Source organism: Uloborus diversus, chromosome 8 (genome assembly GCF_026930045.1).
Source record: "Uloborus diversus isolate 005 chromosome 8, Udiv.v.3.1, whole genome shotgun sequence".
Taxonomy (NCBI): Eukaryota; Metazoa; Arthropoda; class Arachnida; order Araneae; family Uloboridae; genus Uloborus; species Uloborus diversus.
In genome coordinates, this window is record NC_072738.1 from 33693880 (window position 1) to 33714343 (window position 20464).

Genomic DNA, 20464 nt, shown 5'->3' on the forward strand with positions numbered 1-20464 from the left:
TTCACTATGCTGCCAGGTTAGGTTTGCCCCAACTATAGGCTAGTAAGGGGATTTTTGTGTTACAAATCTTATTTCAGACCAAGTGCTGTAATTCCTTCAAAAAAAAAAAAAAAAAAAAAAAAAAAAAAAATTAGACAAACACTTTCAAATAGGAGCATAACCCTCCGAAATCAGAAAGTGAAAAGAGAGGGCATTTGTGTTAACATGACTAGTATAATCTGGATTGGAGTAGAGTCAAAAGAGATGTGATTCAATTGTTTGAACTTATTAGAATAGAAGATATTGGTGGATGAGCTAATTTTTTTCTCAGAAAAATTACTAAATTAAGCTGTTTGAGTTCCCATTTATACAGACCAGCCAACTCTCCAGTTTTTTGCCCATTTCTCCCGGTCTTAGGGTTAAATATCAATATTTCCCGTTTTTCTTCAGTTTTTTATTTTATCATTTTATTGTAATTTATTGAGTTTTCATTTGTAAAAGGAAAATTGTTTTTCCAGCCCTGTTTAAAGGGCGCTACCATAGCTTCTTGACCTTTCCAAGACCCACCCAATGGCACCATTGTTCTGTACAATATATCTTATACGTGGGAAAAAGGCTTAGGCAATTTCAGTGCATTGTAGGTGATTGAAAAGCAATATTTTAGCATCTATTTCTGGTTTGTCCTTTTTCTTATAATTTCCAGAATTGTACTCTGCAACGCATATCGAGCTTAAATTCAGAGGTATTTTTGCCATCCCTTGCTTTCTGGAAAAAATTGCATTTGAAATAGAAGCTAATTGTTCTACTTGAAATGTACTGCCATAGAATGCTCATCTTCGATGACTTTTTTTTAAAGTATATATACATTATTTTTTACTACTTGTATTTCATATTTTTTCCAACTGATTAACACAATTAAAATTGTAGCTAAGGTGACATAGCTTAGGGCTAATGACACTAATATAAATTGTATTATTGTTTTTTTTTTTGAGCAAATCAATATTTGGTTAAGCTTTTTGTCATTTGCATGCTTTTTTTACAAGGAATCTTTTCAAACTCTGAGATGTTATTTGAGTTTTGAACTAAAAATGCTTGATAAAACCAGATTTTTTTCCTCAAATAACACATGGTTTACAGTCGCGCATTTTCTCCCTTGAAATTTTTACCCTATCTCTTGTTTTTTCGTTTCACAAGGTTGGTATATCGATTTATATAATTAAGAGATTTTATTATTTTAGTAGAGTTGCATATATTTGCAATATACAGGTAGCAGTTGTTACATGTAATGGAGGGGGATGGGAATGATTTCAAGAAGACTTTTAATTGTCATTATTTTTGTTTGGGACTGCGAGCATAGTCATGCTCTACAGAAAATCTATTTTCATTTTTTTTTGCCAATCATGGTCAGTATTTTCACCACCTATCTAAGTATTTCCTCATCTTTTACAGTTCAAATTTATCTTTCCCTTTAGTATCACTAGCAATCCTTTACTTCATTTTCTTTAATGTTGTTTTCAGGAGGAATGTTGATTTCTAGGAAGTTCTCCCTTTAATATAGGCGAGGTCTGTCATTTAGCTCCCTCTCCCACCCTCTCGGCTTTGAAAAACTATTGTGTTTACATATAAGTGGGCGTGTTTTCCCATAAAATTTACATTGAATAAACACCCTTTGCTTCCCCCTCTCTTCTGGAAAAGTTCAAAATGATGGGCTTGTATTAGGCTCTAAGAAAGGGTACTGGAAAGCATAGGTGGTGGTGTTAAAGTGACATCCATAAAGTTTTTTTTTTTAAATTATTTTATTTTAGTGTCTTTGATTAAATGGTCTTTTCCAAAAAAAAAAAAAAAAAAATCATATTTCAATCATTCACTCATTTTGAACTGAGAAAAGTGAGTAGGAGGAGGGGATTCATCTGAATTATTTGACTGAGGTCAAAATCAGCCCTGGGATTGTTAAATGTCCCAGAGCAGCCTGAGCTTGCTCAGATCCTATCATTTGTCTGGTGTTTTGTAGTTGTATTATTTTTTATAATATAATTTCTTTAATTTGATTCTGATTTTTGTCTTTCTATTTGTGTCAAACCTAAAAATCCTAATTGAAAAAACAAAAAGTTAAAAAAAAAAAAAATCACATCAGTAGTCACATCAATGTAATCCAAGCAGATGTTGTCTGTGTGTACAAATTTTATGGCATTTATATTATGTTTAAAAATCAAAGCAAAATAATCTTTGACTTATGTTTTCATGCCTTTAAATATATCTGTAGGTACAAACAGCTTATAAATGTGCTACTGTTTTAAGAGACTCTATAAAGCCCTATTTGCTGCGTAGGATGAAATCTGATGTGAAGATGAGTATTAATTTGCCAAACAAGAGCGAACAAGTAAGCATTTATGAAATTTTGGGGAAAATCGGATATATTGCTTGTACTGAACTTTAGTTTGAAAATATTTGATATGAATTTAGGTTCTGTTTTGTCAATTGACTGAAGAGCAAGCTAATTTGTACAAAGGCTACATAAACTCCAAGGAAGTTGACAGCATTCTAAGTGCACGCTTACAGGTCAGTTTTATTTCTTGATTCTTACAATGATATTCATCACATTGTACTTCTTCATCTTATTGGGCTGCTGGTTGATTAATTGCATAAATGCCGCAGATGGGTGTAGGATTGAAAAAAATATATATACATTTGGCTCTCTGTTTAACGACGCTCTATTTAAAGATTGCTTTTCACAGCAGTAATGTAGTTTTCAGGCCCCAGTGCCAGTAATGTAGTTTTAAAGACGGCTTTTCACGGCCCCGGATGCTCCACTGTAGTTTTAAAAGCATTCTGTTTAAGGACGCATTCTACTTAAGGCTCTTCTAAACCTCTCCGTAAAATCAGATTCGACGAAAACACGAAATCTGTGGCAACACAGGGGGTGTATCTGGGAGGGGCTAACTCGATTTTTTTGCACTGCTAATTGGTCAGATTTCATGATGGACAACGTCAATCATTGAGTTGTTGAAAGGACAGTCGTAAATCTAAGCTGTCCCCATCGGTACTCCTTTACGGTCGGACGAGGGCAGAGAGCGAGCTAAGAAGGATTCTGTTCCAAAACACGTCCCCCACCCCTCCGGCCTGTTTCCCACCACGACAACAGATCGGGTAGAAGGGTGTAGTATGAGGGTGAAGAAAAAAGAATCCAATTCTCCTATTCTATTCTACCACCCTTCTCACTTTTACTTGAAAACTTTGGAACCGCGGGACAATTCTACACATTTACTCTTCGAATCGAATTCTGTATTTGTTTTGCAATTCATGGGCGGCATAATCTTCGTTTTTGTATTAAAATTAGCAGGTGAAATTTATGCGAACATTAACGAAAACTATGAAACTTCAGCAGTATTCTTGGATTTACGTAAAGCATTTGACAGTGTAAGCATAAAGATTTTGATAAAAAAGTTATACAATGTTGGAATAAGAGGAATACCTTACAAATGGATATTATCCTATCTCACGGACAGAAAACAAGCAACAAAACTAAATAACTGTATAAGCAAATATAAAACAACAAAAACCGGAGTCCCTCAGGGATCAATTTTAGGTCCATTACTTTTTTTAATATATATTAATGACATGTCATACATTAAATTATACGGTACAATTACTCTATATGCAGATGATACAGCATTAACATATTCTGCAAAGAGCATTAATGATATAAAAAACCAAATGGAACTTGATTTAACTGCTATAAATAAATGGTTAACTGACAATATGTTATCTCTTAATATAAATAAAACAAAATACATAAAGTTTGATTTAAAAAAGAATGGAATTAATAAAATTGATTTACGCATAAAATATCACGAACCAACATGTGACAGCACAAATAACTGTAACTGCCCTACCATAGAAAGAGTCGAAAATATAAATTATTTAGGTATAACTTTTAGTGAAAATTTAAAATGGAAATGCCATACTGATAAACTTGTGAATAAGTTAAGAGGTAGAATACATTGGCTCTATCTATTGAGAAATATAGTTGGGAAAAAGTTTCTTAGATGTTTATTTTACGTTTGGATTAACTCAATAATTACGTACGGTATTTGTGCATGGGGAGGCGATTATGAAACAAATCTTACCAATTTAAATAGAACTTATGCAAAAATTTTGAAAATAATTTATGGAGCTAAACAAGAACTTAATAAAAACGATACTTTTTTACAAAAGTCAGAGAAAATCTATAATATCAGAGAAATATATGCACAGAGAATATTGTATTTTTTGCATAACAACAATAACTGGTTTGAAATTAATGAAAAAAAATATAATACTCGAATTTCAGGTAAACAATATAAAGTTATAAAACCAAATAAAACGATTATTAAAAAACAATTCTTTTACTTGGCACCGCGGCTGTTTAATGAACTAACGGAAGATGTTAGGAATGAGAAGAACTTTAAAAAATATAAAAAAGGGGTCAATGAATATATACAAAATAATGACATTGTATCAACAATTAACTTTTAGCTGATAAAATATACTGACTTGCCAACCGGGGGGGATTTTGTATTGTAATTTTTATACTATTGAATGTTTCAATGCGAGTTATTGTGTTTTTTTTTTCTCTGGAGTCAAACAGTCCAATAATTGTTCTGTGTAAAATTTTTACTACTTGTGTAAAATTAATTTGTAAATATTTCTGTTAATACATATTTGTGTTTGTACTCCATACTAAATCAATTAAAAAACACTGCGGACAGTGCCTTTGGCGCTCTTTAGTGTTAAATTTAATACTAACTCGTGTTGAACTATAGTCAAGATTTTCTTAATGTTTTGTTATGAAGTTTGTAATTTATGTTTTATAATTTGTACTTTCCTTTTTTTTTTTTTTTTTTTTTAATTTTGCTTACTGTTATGTATGTGTGTATTTTGTTTGTTAATAAATTTTATCTTATCTTATCTTATCTTTTTTTTTATTTGTTTTATATTTATTCGTTCAGTTCATTCATTTATGTATTTTTCAATATATAATTGAGGGGGAGAGGGCGAGCGGAACACTGATGATCTTTATAACTTTATCGATAAAAGATTGCTTTGCTTTTTACAGAAATTTCTGAAACTATTCTTGAAAAGAAAAGCAAATTAATCATAGAAAAATGTCGAAGAATGTCTGCGGATGTCGGTGTGAGCATAAAATAAAAACATTTGGTAGTTGTGTAGTTAGGTTTGCTGATAGCTAGTTTGATGAATGTTACAATTAATAAAAAGGCATAAATAGTAAATCTTTCGAAAACAATCGCGCCCTGTACAAGGATTTTCTGTGCAGTTTTTAATTAGAAAATTATGCTTTTGTTTTGTCTATGAATTTTCTGCGCATCAAAAGAGGAAATAAAGAAACTGACGAATCTGCATGTTGGCACGATAGAAAACAGGAAAAGAAAAAAAATGCTGTTGTCTTGTTAGTGATCAGAAGGATACCATATTACCAGTGGCGCACATGAATTTTTTAAAGGGAGGGTCCAAGGTCGAAAGTCTCATTCCATTATTACGCCGTCAAACATATTGACTTGATTTTATCGATTCCCGAGAACAAAAAACAGTAAAAAATAAGCTAATGAATAAATAATTAGCATTAAGTAAAGAAATAACCAGAAATTAAATAATTTACGCTTTTATTTTTCTCATAATAAAAAAATGAATTCAAGTTCAAAGGATCTCATTTCAATTTGTAATCACAAAACTAAAAACATACTTATTACTGTGTATTCATTTATAATCCCCATTCTTCTTCTCATAGGCTAAGTGCACAATATTTTAAAAAATCTCTTAACATGCGGGTTTTATTTTTTCACTTATTAAAACAGAAGTTATTGTAACCTTTGTTTGAAATTATTTCACGCACAAAATATAGAATCGTAATCGATCGGGGAAAAAAGCAAGACCTATGGGAGGGGTCCTGACCCCCTGGACCCTAGTGTGCCTGTGCGCCACTGATAAATACCCACTAAGGTTTTCATTATTTATACACGTGTACTAAATAATTAGAATGAAATGACACCTCTCAGTAATGCTAAAAGCAAATTATTGCAGAGCTCAGTATTTTTGACAGTTGCATGCAGAATCAACGCTTGATTTAAATCTGAGAAAAGCCATGTTACTGCGTACAAAAGCCCTTTATCACGCTCTGAATGCAAATTGGGAATTTTACTGTTGTTTTTCTTGGATAAAAGCCTACTTCAATTCAAACTTTCGTCGATGTGCCTATTCATCAACATTTTAAGATAATTTCAATTCATTGAGCGTATTGTTAAAAGAATAAAAATTATATGTTCACAAATTTTACCAATGCATATAATAAAACGTAAGTAATTGAACTCTAATGGTTTAAATATACTTCGAAAGAATGAATGAAGTGTAAGAAAGCGTACAGTGGTTCAAAATAGTCAGCAAGTGGTATTTAGGAATTTCCGTATCATAAAAATTTGATTTTTTGATCTTGAGGCAAAGAATGTTTTTTTCTTTCAGTTTGACACTCTCTGTTATTTAAACATTTTGTTCACATAGTAGGAAATAAATAAAATTCCTTATGAAAATAGAGTGGCGTTAAACAATATGAGTAGCACAGTATACAAATGAAAAACGTTATCTATCATGAAAGCGTCTCGAAAAATATTTACGTGTACCAATAACTACGCTGTTGTAAAAAGATTGCCATCAATCATGAAACGAGAAAAAAAAATCCTGAAAAAAGGAAGGAACATGGTTTTGTTAATATTTTCGAAAAATATTTCCGTTTAGAGTTGAAAACTGTCATATGACAAAAAGAAAAAAAATGCATCGATTCAATGAATCAAATGTATGATCATGTTCAATATCGAGAATTATAGGAAAAAATAGATTGCAAAAGACACAAAATTAAATAAGCATTATTCGAAAGGAGAGACAGTGAGGCACTCAATTTATGTGCCGAATTAATTATCACTATGAGGAACTTTCTTGTTCCCAGTCTCATTCGCTGTACGCAAAAGAGAAGACTTGTTTATCCAAAGTGGGGAAACAAAGTGCAAAAGGTGAGAAAAAACTATACATGAAATCAAATGAATTGATATCGTTCCATCTTCAGTATTGGAGGCAAACAAAATAATATGAAAATTCAAAAAAAAAAAAAAAAATGAGCAAGGAAAAATAGTACTGTGGCCCTAAATTACTGTGACAGTATCACCATACTAAACTTTCTTGTTCGCAGCCTCATTTCTTTTCATGCAGTCACGATGATTGACAAATTCGGATTGCAAAAATAAACTTTATGTAACATGAAAAGATTTCGGAAAATGCATTGTAAATTGTGAATAGAGTTCTTTGATTGTGAGCCTGCGCAAATGATCAAGACGAAAATAAAAGTAATGATAATTATTGAAATATGTACAATCTTTAAAGGAGAAGCATTTTGATACGAGGTGCTGACTTTGCTGATTCTTCGAAAAAATACTTTCACCTGTGACTCTAAAGTCACAGGGGAGAAAAAAATGCATGAAATTGTGTATGTATATATATATATATATATATATATATATATATATATATATATATATATATATATATATATATATATATATATATATATATATATATATATATATATATATATATATATTGAATTAATCAAATGTGATCCCTTTCCATTTTGAGTATAGGAGGAACACAAAATAATATGAAAATTTAAAAAAACAATTATCTGGGAAAAAGATAGATACTGGCTGATGAGAGTATTACCATAGTGAACTTTCTTGTTCGCAGTCTCCTTCTTTCCTTTTTTTTCACACAATTATAATGACTGATAAATTGATATTGTAAATAAAAAAAAATAATAAAAAGAAAAACCTTTATCTAAAATGAAACATTAAAGAGTTCGAAAAAACCATTGTGAATTAAGAGAGTAGATCCATGGTCGCGCCGTCCTTATGTGCGAGGTCGTGAGGCGCACTACGGCGCCAGAGTCAAAACGGCGCCTTTCACTACCAATGAAAAATGTTCCAAATGGGGGGAATCTCTCCAACCAAAGAAGGAAAGAAAAAGAACTTTTCATTATATCCAGTATCCAACAGGGCCCGCTCAGCCCAAAGTGATGCCCAGGCCCTGGCAAAATTTGGTGCCCCCTCTCATAGGAATATCTGCAATTTTTTTGTGTGGAAGTTTTCAAAAACGGGAAGAAATAAAGAAATTTACCCCCATTTTGGTGCTCCTAAAATTGTGGTGCCCAGGTCCATGGATTTACCAGACCGTGAGTTCATCAGGCCCTGATTATATATCCTATGGTGGCGGAGAAATTACACTGCTCACTGAAACAAGCAATCCTCTCGCTGCCTATCTAAAATGAAAAATTATTGCCATGTTGTGTGTCTAAACATGCTTTTCAAGAGTGCAATCTTTTACACTGAAATCACGTGATGCTAGTTAATGCATACATCAGCATTTTTCTTCTTCGTGTGGAGGCGTGAATGCTGTTTAGGGTTAATAGTACACGAAGCTGAACATATGAGGCGCGAGAAATTTTCTATTCTTCATTTTGGATCTTGAGGAGAATATGTTGTACTATAATTTGTGCAATATGTCTCTTTGTGATTTTAAATTATTGCTCGCGGAAATTCGACTATTTCATTTTATCATACATAAAAATTATGGTAAGTGTATTTGCATATATTTTACTTGTGCGTAATATTTGTATCTTGTAGACTACAATTTTGGCTAACTTTTTAGTTCCAAAAAGTAACGACTTGACCATAATTACTCGATTCCTCTCCCCCTCCTTTTTTTTTAACTATTTGTGTGTCAGAAAAAGAGCTTTGGACAATGTATTTGTTTTAGATATCATATTCAATGCCTTCCGTATTTTAGAATTGTTAATATTTAAAATATTTTCTTTTTCCTAAACGCATTAGCATATCAGAGGAGCTACTGAACTCGAAATAAGTTCGAGATATGAAGTGAAACTGTAATCACACACGTGCACTGTAATACAAAATTAAATACACATTTTTTTCAAAATCAATTAAATGACAAACGTATTTTTTTCTACGTCATATTGGTCTACAAAACGTCAATCCAGCTGTTAACTATATTTTCGCCGAACGCCACTGCATAAAGGCGCTCAAAAGACATTTGCACAACGGCGTTGATCAGGCTTGGCGCGGACCTGAGTAGAGCTCTTTGATCTTGGTTATGCGCAAATGATTAAGACAAAAGTTCAAGCAATGACAATTCTTGAAATATGTATATGAATCTTCAAACGAGAAGACTCACATTTTTTCCCATTATAAGATGCAGTAATTTACACAGATTCTTTAAACAAAATAACTTCTACACTCAAACGGTGTACTTATATTAAAACAGCATTGAAAAATATATCACCTAAATAATTTCAAAAACTTATCGAGGAACTCGAAAAAAGAAAAAAAAAATGCGTTTTCTTTTTAGAACGGATGTCACCTTCGAGTCACATAGATACAAGACCAACACAAAAAACGACAAAGAATGAATGGTCATTAGTAGGGATCCAGTTTATTGCCTGGCGAAGCCTGTGGCGAGGCAGAGGGGAAAAGCGGAGAAGCAGCCAAAGACCCTGGGGGAGAAGAGAAAGTGGTCCCTCAAAGTGGGGTATGGGGGGGAAATGGGTGTGGTCTGGTGGAAGGCGTGTTTTTCGCAGTTTTTCTCAATTTTTCGAAAATAAGGCTTTACTCCGTGGAGAATATCAATAGAACAAATTGTCTCAGAAACAAACTCAAAATATGTTTTTAAAGAGAAATGTTCAATCTCTTGCGCTCCTTTTTCCGTTTTTCCATATCATTTTTCAAACGTGTGAAAATAGTCGTTTAAAGTTTTAAAATGTTATTAAAAAAATTTCAAAATAACTACAGAAAAAATAAAAAAGAGCATCTCGAGTTCTAAGTCATAGCCATCGTTTAAAACAAACCGCATGAAAATATTCCAGTAATTTCTCGTGTTATGCTTTGTATAGGTAGCAGATTTTCCCGTAGAGAAAGCATTAGCGTCGAAAACCAAGATGGACGGTATAGAAGAGCCTTAAGGACGATTTTTTCGTGGTCCCTTGAAAATCGTTAAACAGAGAGTCAACTATGTATACATTTATCACATACTGTTAATTTAATTTTTAAACTTTTTTTTTATCATGTTTGTATTTTAGGTGGTATAATGCATAAGATGATTATGTAATGTTAGGTGATTGAATAATAGGTTTTCATGTTGTATTATATTTTAATTGGCATAACAAGTTGAGGACCAGGCTCCAGTTTCCAACTGGGCTGAGGTGGCCTTTTTTGTTTGTATTTTAGGTGGTATAATGCATAAGATGATTATGTAATGTTAGGTGATTGAATAATAGGTTTTCTTGTTGTATTATATTTTAATTGGCATAACAAGTTGAAGACCAGGCTCCAGTTTCCAACTGGGCTGAGGTGGCCTTCTCGTCGAACCTGAAGTCATTAATTTCTTGCATGGATCCCCCAATTATGTGGTCCCAAAGTAATGCACACATTCTTTTGCTCGATGACCTTCTTGTTTTACCTTCTTTTGACACTAGTCTATATGCGTTATAAGTTGCTGCAAAAAATTTTAAAATTTTTTCCTTCCAAAAGATTTCTGTTACATATCAGAGTTCTACAAAATGATTTTGTTGCAAAAAGATGAATTCTGCACATGAATATGATACAAGATATTCTTCAGTTTAATTCTATAGTCTTAACTACAGAATGTTTAGTGTTATTCTTTATCTCGAAATAAACATATCATCAAATGGATTCCAGGTGGTTAAATTGGCAACCATCTTTTAGCTGTTTTAAATTTTGCTCTCCATTTTTACATGGGCTGCAGAATGTTCGTTTTTGGTTCTGAGAAGATCGTAATCTGATTTGGGCTCCACTATGAAACAAGAAAATTTGAATGATACAATCATCATATTCACAAACAAAAATCAAAAGATAAACTTAACCTTACAAAGTGGTATATTTTTTTTATCACATCATAGATTATTGATACCTTTTTTCATTAAGTTAAATGTAAGATATCACTTCACACAAATATACTTCCTGGTTTACATTCAAAAACTTTCATTTTCTCTTATAGTTTTAAAATACAGTAATCATTTATGAAAGTTAATTTGGTTTTGTACATTTAACTGCTTATGTAGTCATCAGTTTAGCACTATTCCATGAACAATTAGACTATTACATTTCTATTACTTATGATTCTCTCTAGGTAATATCTTCTTTGTTAAATATATTCTTAATGTCCATGCTGAGTTTTGTTAAAGTTGGTTCTTTATTTTAGGGAAATGCTCATGCGGAATTTATATGTGGTAACAATTTGAAGTAGAAGTTGACATTTTCCATCAAGTATTTCTCTTTTTGAAGAAATTAAAACTAATTTTCTTGATGGTTCAATTTTAAAATTTTAGCATCTTTGAGACAAGTTCCCCTCTTTCTTTTCAACATCTCTCCATTTGAGCAACCCAAATTATAATATAATTTTCAAAATATGGCACCATGGCTGTAAGACCAGGCCACTACCTTCTACATAATTGCCAACTCGCTTGATTCATTAAGGAGAGCCCTGAATTTTGATGTTTTTCCCCCGAGATTCTCAATAAAATAAATATTTCTTGAATTTTTATCAAAAAGCAAAATTCCCTGAAAATGGGATTTTTCATTGATTTGATATATTGAATCTCTTTTTTGAAACATTTAAACTTTCCTTCTTTTTAAAACTGTTATTTCCCAAAAAATGCAATTAATTGTTCCCGATTTTTTTCCTTTAGCTTTCTAATTTTTAACCTTTGGCAAGGAATGTTTATTTTCTAGAAAAAACAAACTTATACCTCTTTGAAAACATTTTTTTACCCTAAAAGTTGTAAATTTCGTGTCCTATACAAGCTTAATTTAAGAAATTTCTACTTAACTTCTTTAGACCCCTTTTGCAGTCATTCTTTTATTGTTAAACTAGTGGTACCCCGCACGGCTTTGCCCGTACTAGAAAAATTAAAAGGTCTTCTGGTTCGCATGTGTATTTACAAATAATGTATGGTGAATTTCTCGCCAATTGGCTTGTGCCCATGTTACGGTTCCACGTTATGATAATTTCGTAATTTACTCGTCCATCATTTTGTTCTTAAAATTGGAATAGAAAAAGAACCACATCGAATTTTTGAAAAATCGCTTCGAGGTGCACACCCCCATGGTACAAACTAACTTTGTGCCAAATTTCATGAAAATTGGCTGAACGGTCTAGGCGCTATGCGCGTCACAGAGATCCTGACAGACAGAGATCTGGACAGAGGACATTCAGCTTTATTATTAGTAAAGAAGATTCATCATTGCAAAATCTTCCAAATTTTATGCATATGTTTCCCTAATTTTCATCTTGAATTGTTGACAACCATGCTTCTCCAACAAAGTTTGGGGAATATGGTGCTACGCTGCGACAAAAGTTACTATTGAAATGGTGACTTTGTGCGGCAATAGCTGAATGATACATCTAAATATTACAATAAAAGTTAATTTTCTCTATAATTTTCCTTTTATGACCAGTCTGACCTTGGGGAACAAAAAAACCATCATTGGGGTGAATTCATAATTTTTCCAGTACCGGTATACCAATGAGGAATACACCCAAACTTGTTTTTATGTGATGTGTAGGGACCGCATTAAAAAATTGTTCGAAACTTCACAAGTAGCTTCAAAAAGTTGTTTTTGCAACACAGTTAAAAAATATTTTTTTTATGCAGTGGATAGGGACTGCATTAAAAAAGTTTTACTACTTTGGACTCTTTTTAAAAATAATTTCGTCAATGAAATTCCTATCTGATTGAAATTTTAATATACCACAAAAAAAAAAAAAAAAAAAAAAATAAGCATAATAAAAGGTTGCATGAAAACAGGTTTGTGTGTAGTTGAATTTTGAATCAGTACCAATTTTACTTGAAAGAAGAATTAACCTTTCCAGAAAAGCTGTACTGAAACTATTTTCCTGCACCAAATAACCCTTGATTCAGCTGTATAATAAAGTTTAATTCTATGTTTCTTCCTCTTACTCACTTCTTTTGAATTTTATTGCAGGTTTTTGTTGGCCTTATTAATCTGAGAAAAATATGTAATCATCCTGATATCTTTGATGGAGGCCCTAAGATATTCAAAGACACTGACCTAAGTCTTCTGAGTGAAGAAGAAAAATATGGATACTATAAAAGATCAGGGAAAATGATTGTTGTCGAAGCTTTGTTACGTTTATGGCACAAACAAAAGCATCGAGTTTTGCTTTTTACACAAAGTAGACAGGTATTATGTTTTCAGCCCCTCAAAGTAATTTTATTAATTATATTTAATTCAGTCATTAACAATTTTGGAAACAATTTTACAGATGATGGAAATATTAGAAATATTTGTAAAAAGCAGAGGATATACGTACATGAAAATGGACGGTAGTACATCAATTTCTTCAAGGCAGCCAGCAATCACCAAATTTAATTCTGTAAGTAATAATTTACATACATTATTTAAACTAGAAATGAAACTGAAACTATTGTCATATCTAGTTGACTGATTGCAAAATTACTTTAAATTTTTAACGTGTGATGTTCTAAGATTTAGAAGACCTTTTCACATTTTATCATTTAGATAAAATATTGTGTTTATTCACATAATAGCAGCCAGTATTTCTAGCAAATTTTCAATTTAAATATTTTACTATGTTGTTATAAAATGTATATAGAGCGTGTCCCCGTTTAACCTGCAAGATCTATATTTCTGCAACTGTTTGTCCTAGATGCATTCTATTCTTCCAATTGCAAAAATTATCAAAAAGGAAAAAAAAAAAAAAAAAAATGAAAAAATGAAAAAATACAAAATCATAACTTTTAATATGGTATTAAGGGGAAAATATAGCAGCTTAAAAAGGTTTAAAATTATAAAATTATATGCGTGCATAGGAAGCAATTCCCCCCCCCCCCCCCAATTCTACGAGCTTTTGTTATTTTGTTATTTGTTTTTGCATATCATAACATAATATTTGTGTTTATCTTTCAATAGTAATGAAAAATATTTTTTACTTCAACAATGTGTGATTCTTCTGAATGGGCGATAAGTTCCAATGTCATTTTCTTCATAGTCCGTTAAAATTTTGAGCTCAAATATCTCCTTGAGTTTTTGTCACAAATTTTTCAAATGTTTTGCGTTGAATTATTTTTCAATGGAAATTATTTCCCTCAATATTAGTCAAGGGAACCAGAGTCCGTACAAAATGTTAGATTTATTATTTTTTCACTAATTTTTTTTCGTGATTCAAACTTTTAAAATTCAGTTGGTATTCGGTATACTGCATATTCGGTAAACAAACCAAATATTCGATTTCACTAAATACTTCAATATTCAGCAACCGAATTGTGAACAAATTTAAATATTCAAAAACTGGTAAACTAACCCTTTTTTATACATTGAATGACATTCAAAGTAATTTTAGTGTAAGAGAAAACTCTCAGATGTTAAATTTAAATTTTATTGTTTTTAAATTTTTCTTTGATCTTATGAGACAATTCCATTAACCTTACTTTTTCAAACTCATTTAAATATGACATAATACCCTGAAAAAAAAAAGAAAAAAAAATTGAATGTTAAGTAATTATAAATATAGAAAGAACTAATGAAAATAAGCTAAATAGTTTCTAGTTGCTATGAGCTGCCTCCCCCCCCCCCCAAGAAAGAATTCTTTACCTCCATTTCCCCTAATATAGGGGGGGGGGGAGTGAGTAATTCACTATTAGTTAAGTGACCCTGTCATTGTAAAAGATCCATAAAAATATTCATTTTTTTTAAAAATTCATTTCCATAATAAATGAAGTTCAAACTTTTGCGTGAGAATGTGCCATATGTGAATTCATGTTAAATATTTTTTTCCCTTTCATTATTGGAGCTCTTTTTCCTGGATTTTATAACAAAAACACCAAATAATAATTTTTTTTTGAACATTTAGCTCATCTTTTAAAGGTTTTTGCTTTTTATGATGAATAATTATTTATTGTATTTTCCATTTGTGTACTTTTACCTTTTTTTTTTTTGTTGTTGACATCAGGACAAAAACATTTTTGTGTTTTTACTCACCACACGTGTGGGAGGGCTTGGAGTGAATCTGACAGGAGCAGACAGAGTAGTAATTTATGATCCAGATTGGAATCCAAGTACAGATGCTCAGGCTCGGGAGAGAGCTTGGAGGATTGGACAAGAAAAACAAGTTACTATCTATCGCCTTCTCACTGCAGGAACCATTGAAGAAAAGATATATCATAGGTTAGTACATTTGATGTTGTGAATTGTCTATAAAATTATATTTCTCTGGAAAAGAATCTGAAGCTTGTTTGGTAAATTAATGTTTGATGCTGTATTTTTGTTATTTTCCTTTTCAAATTGGGAATAAACGTACAAAATTGGCTTTTATAAGACATCATCAAAGAATGCTCTCCCCATGGAAAGTATGGTGCTAATCAGGAGTAAACGTTTGCCTCAAAATTTAAGTGCATCTAATACAACTTTTCTTTTTAGATTTAAATACAGGGTGGTAATTCATGGTACAAACTTTAATGGTACAAACAGGACATTGTAACAAGGATTTATTGTATAGGAATGTATAGTCGCAAGTGACGCGGTAAGGCGTAAACAGGGGAAATAAAAGGAAAGAGAAATGGAGTGATCGGTTGGTATCACTGCCGGTAGAGGGCAGTAGATCTCTAGCTGCCGTTGAACATGATGCATCGCAGTAGGGAAAAGCGCCATTCACAATTGTGCTGCCGTAGACGATGGGTGACTTTACGTATGCAGACATGCATTACATGTACGGCCGTGCAAATGGTAACGCCAGAGCTGCGTTACGAATGTATCGCGCGGATTATCCTAATCGACGAATGCCGAATCATAGAATTTTTCAACGGTTACATCGTCAACTTTGTGAAACAGATGCGTTCGACGTCAACAGACATGACGCTGGTTGATTAAGAGCTGTACGCACTCCAAGGCTGGAAGAAAGCATCTTGAATATTGTGGCTGATAGACCCGAGTCAAGCACAAGAACTGTTGCGCGTGACGTAGGTTTGAGTCATCAGACTGTATGCAGAGTGTTAAAGGAAAATCGCTTACACCCCTTCCATTTTCAGAAAGTACAAGCATTGAATCCGGCAGATTATCCTCTTCGCGTGAACTTCTGCCAGTGGGTGTTGCAGCAATGTGCGTTGCAGCCGGATTTCGTAGGTCATGTGCTATTTACAGATGAAGCGACATTTTCATGCGAGGGTGTCTTTAATGCGCACAATTCCTATGTGTGGGCAACCGATAATCCACATGCAACGCGTCCACATGCGTTTCAACAATGTTTCAGTATTAATGTGTGGGCTGGTATTGTGAACGACTTTTTGATTGGCCCATACTTACTACCCACGCGACTCAGTGGCGGAAGCTATCTTATTTTTCTGCAAGAAGTGTTACCACAACTGCTGCATGATGTTCCGATCGCCATTCGTAACCGCATGTGGTTTCAGCACGATGGGGCGCCAGCACACTTCAGCATTGATGTACGGAATTACCTGAATGCCACGTTTGGTGCTAGATGGATTGGGCGTGGTGGACCAGTCCCTTGGCCACCTCGATCTCCCGATTTCTCGAGCCTCGATTACTTTTTATGGGGACATCTAAAGAGTCTTGTTTATGAGACTCCAGTTGACTCAGATGAGGATCTCGTCACTCGCATATCTGTTGCTGCTGCACGTGTGCGTGAAATACCAGGCATCTTTGAACGTGTACGCCAATTGCTGCACCGACACTGTCAAGCATGTATCGCTAATGGTGGACGCAATTTTGAACACTTACTGTAAATATGACACTTGCCAACAACGATTTCAATAAAATCTTTGTTTTTCCTTTCGGCCGTTATTTCCCCTGTTTACGCCTAACCATGTCACTTGCGACTATACATTCCTATACAATAAATCCTTGTTACAATGTCCTGTACCTACCATTAAAGTTTGTACCATGAATTCGGGACCACCCTGTATTGTAGCCGTGTTGGGAGGATGAGGCTGGTATCATAGTTAACTTTGATTGATTTTGGTTTAATTTGCATCAACCGTAAATACCTCCTCCTTCTGAGTAAATCCTATTTTTGGGGAACCCCCTTTTTTTTCTGTTGTAAACCCACCTTCAAATTTAGTAGATTGGAGGAATTGACTTCTTTAAGACTTTCACTTAACTGGATTTTACTCATTTAATAAAAATATTATTTTGGGAAACTTGCCAACATTGAGCTCCTGCTTTGCCAAAAATCACATGCAGTGTTAGAGATTTCAATTCTTGTGCATCTTGTAAAATTTTTCAGTTATTTCCAAAGTTGGAACCTATTTTAACATATGCTCCCTTAAATCTGCTTTTAAAAAAATTAATAGTTTATTTATTTATTTTTTATATTTTCATTTAAGTAGTTAAATAATTGACCTCAGCAAGCAGAGTGTTATATGCCGAATTTACTGCTTCAAATAGTGGCTCTCTTGAAACTACTTGCGGTTAAAAACGATACATTAAATGTTAAGCATTTGTGGGTATTAAAATTTCAAAAATCGTGGCTTATATGAAGCAAACAAACATCGAGAAAATATTTTGTCATATATTTCCTAATAGCCTCATAGAAACAAAATTTTCAAATGAATTTTGAAATTTTTTGAATTACTGATTGCTTTACATTAGTTTTTATTTTTTAAGTATTACTCTTTTATTTTTATTTTAGGTCGGTGGTAGTCAGTCAGATCCTTTTTGTCCACACTATTAAAGATTAATTTTCAAGCTTTTATAGCCTGGTGTAAAAGGCTTTACCTAATGCTAAGATCTCTATGAAAACTGGAACTGAATCAGGTTTAAAAAAAAAAAGAAAGAAAATCGTGCTTTTAAATAGTCCTAACTTGTCTTTGAAAAAGCTCTTTTTATTCTCAAAAAGTTCTTGGAATACCCTTTGCAAAAAAATCCCCAATTTTCTGTGCAAATCATGATATTACTCATGTCATAAAAAGAAGAATTTTTACTTAATTTTATGTACACTTGAACTGAATCTAATTTTTCTATTTATAATTATTATTCAAACAATGCATATACATAACAAATTAATTTATTGTCTTATTTTCTATAAAATTTTTAGGCAAATATTCAAGCAGTTTGTTACAAACAGAGTGTTAAAGGATCCAAGGCAACGTCGTTTCTTCAAGAGCAATGATTTGTACGAACTTTTCACTTTCAGTGAAGTTGGAAAACAAGGTACAGAAACAAGTGCAATTTTTGCTGGGACGGGGTCTGAAATCAAAGTAAAGAAAAAAGTACATGCCCCGCAACAACAGCCCTCACAAGCTGAGAAAGATTCTGCTGTCCAGCCTCAAAAAGCCGATGCATCAGCTGTAAAATTCAGTGCAGAAAAATTGGAAAAAATGAAACAACTGGCAAGGAAACTAGCTTCAGAGATTAGTATGAAAAAGAGTGAGCCTTCCACTGTTACAGAAAACCCGTTGCCAGGGGTGAGTGAAGAAAGTAAGAAAAAGTCTGATACTCCTGATGGTAAAAAGCATAAAAGTCAGGCATCATCAGAACAAGTTTCGAAAGATAGTCCAAGGAAACGAGCTAAGAAAAGAAAGGCTTCAAGTAATTTTATTTTGATTATTATGTGTGTATGCTAAACTCTTTCCCCATGCTATTTTAAGATCACAAGGACAACTTAAGCAGCGAGAAGCAAAGGGATGTAAGGGGATATTTTCAAGTTTTGAATAAAATGCGTAAATAAAATAGAGGAGAGGTTCACCTACTATTTGTACTGGTTATCTCCAAATTTTTAATTTGGCACTTACTTCGCTTTGCTTCTCACTGCCTCAATTAAGCTTGAAGTAACCTAACTTTTTAAAGTTTTTATAATGATATTTTTCCTCTTATGATATTATATTCCAAAAGTGTGTTGAATAATTCTTTCTTTCTTTTTGTAACTTGAGATGCTGAATTCAAAAAGTACTACCAGTTTAGTCAACATAAGAGCTAAATTTCTACACCTACTTAAAACTGTACCCCTCAGAGATGATTATACTTCAGCTGGCAGTCAATCAATTTTTCAATTTCCCAATCTCTTGTTCCAAAACAGATGAAAGTTTCTCCTAACATTTGTACTAGTTATGCCCAAAGTTTTAGTTTTGGCACCCTTTGCTTCTTTGCCCATCATATGTAAACATTGACTGTATTGAAAAGAAGTTAAGAGCAGATATTTCATGATCTTTCATTGAAATAAAGCCATTACTGAAAATAAAATTCTCTAAAACAGTGTTAAAGTCCAAAATATTCAAATAATTGCAGATGAACGTTTCAGAGTCAATCTGCCTCCGAAAAAGGCAGATTGACTGCATTGAAAAAGGGGTTTGTAATCCTGAAGCGTGGGAACACAATACTTTGCTAAGTTTAACAAGCAACCTCTTTGTATCGAAAGCTTTTACCTGATTAAAAACGTTTTTCTTGTTCTTAATTATAGCTGTTGTATTGTTTACTAGTTGCTTATGATATGAAAAAGTGCTGAAAGTAATGTCACTATTTCTATATTTTGAACGAATATTATTGATGAATCATATTTTAGTTAAAAAAATATTTGTGTTGAGAATTTTTTTTACTAACCTAACATTGATATTTAGTTAAAAAGAAAGGACAATAGATAACGTTCTTGTAAGCAGAGAGAAAGGGATGACATACTTTGAAACTATTTTAAATACCCTTAATTGTTTATCTTTTTCAGGGGTTGATGGTGAGAAAATTGACTTTGTGGTAAAAACAGACACTTACAAACCACCTCAAGATGAATCTGAATTGAATGCTACGCAGGATGATTATGTTCTTAGCAAATTGTTTAAAACTTCAGGTAATTTTTATTTTACTTTTTCAAACAAATATGCTGACTTGAAGTTTTATAATTCTTAACCAAGTTTTAAATTTTATCTTATGTAAATTTTGTTGTGCAATAATGTCTTACTATGGTTAAGGCTCTCTGTGGCATCATCTGAACCCTAACACATGGTGGACTGTTCATGAAAAATGGGATTCCATGATGACGCATGTGTGAAAGTGTGTAGAGAATACTCTGTTATTGCTATAAAACTAAAGAGAAGTTTATAAAAACATAAGAGATGACATAAAAGAGTAGTAACTGTACAAAACCCAACAACTTTTGTGAATATTCAATTGACAAAACGTTACCTAGAGTCACAAGTTATTAAGTGTCTATTTAAAACTAACCATCACTAATCATATGTTTTTGAAGGGACTGTATGAAAGGAATGTATGAAAAAACTTATACAGTCGGACCCTGATTTAACGAATTCATCGGGACCGAAACTTTTATGCGTCAAATCGGGGCTATTCGTAATATCAGGGTGAGAAAA

General features: G+C 32.7%; 1 protein-coding gene across 1 annotated transcript in view; it reads left to right on the forward strand.

Moving 5' to 3' along the window:
• The window catches only part of LOC129228010 (DNA excision repair protein ERCC-6-like), a 55173-nt gene that overhangs the window by 25242 nt on the left and 9467 nt on the right, over positions 1-20464 (forward strand). Inside the window, exons 11-17 of the mRNA XM_054862638.1 lie at positions 2243-2359; positions 2443-2538; positions 13095-13313; positions 13396-13506; positions 15103-15317; positions 18202-18695; positions 19822-19944. Of these exons, the coding sequence (XP_054718613.1) occupies positions 2243-2359; positions 2443-2538; positions 13095-13313; positions 13396-13506; positions 15103-15317; positions 18202-18695; positions 19822-19944 (1375 nt within the window). The remainder of the gene's footprint in view (positions 1-2242; positions 2360-2442; positions 2539-13094; positions 13314-13395; positions 13507-15102; positions 15318-18201; positions 18696-19821; positions 19945-20464) is intronic.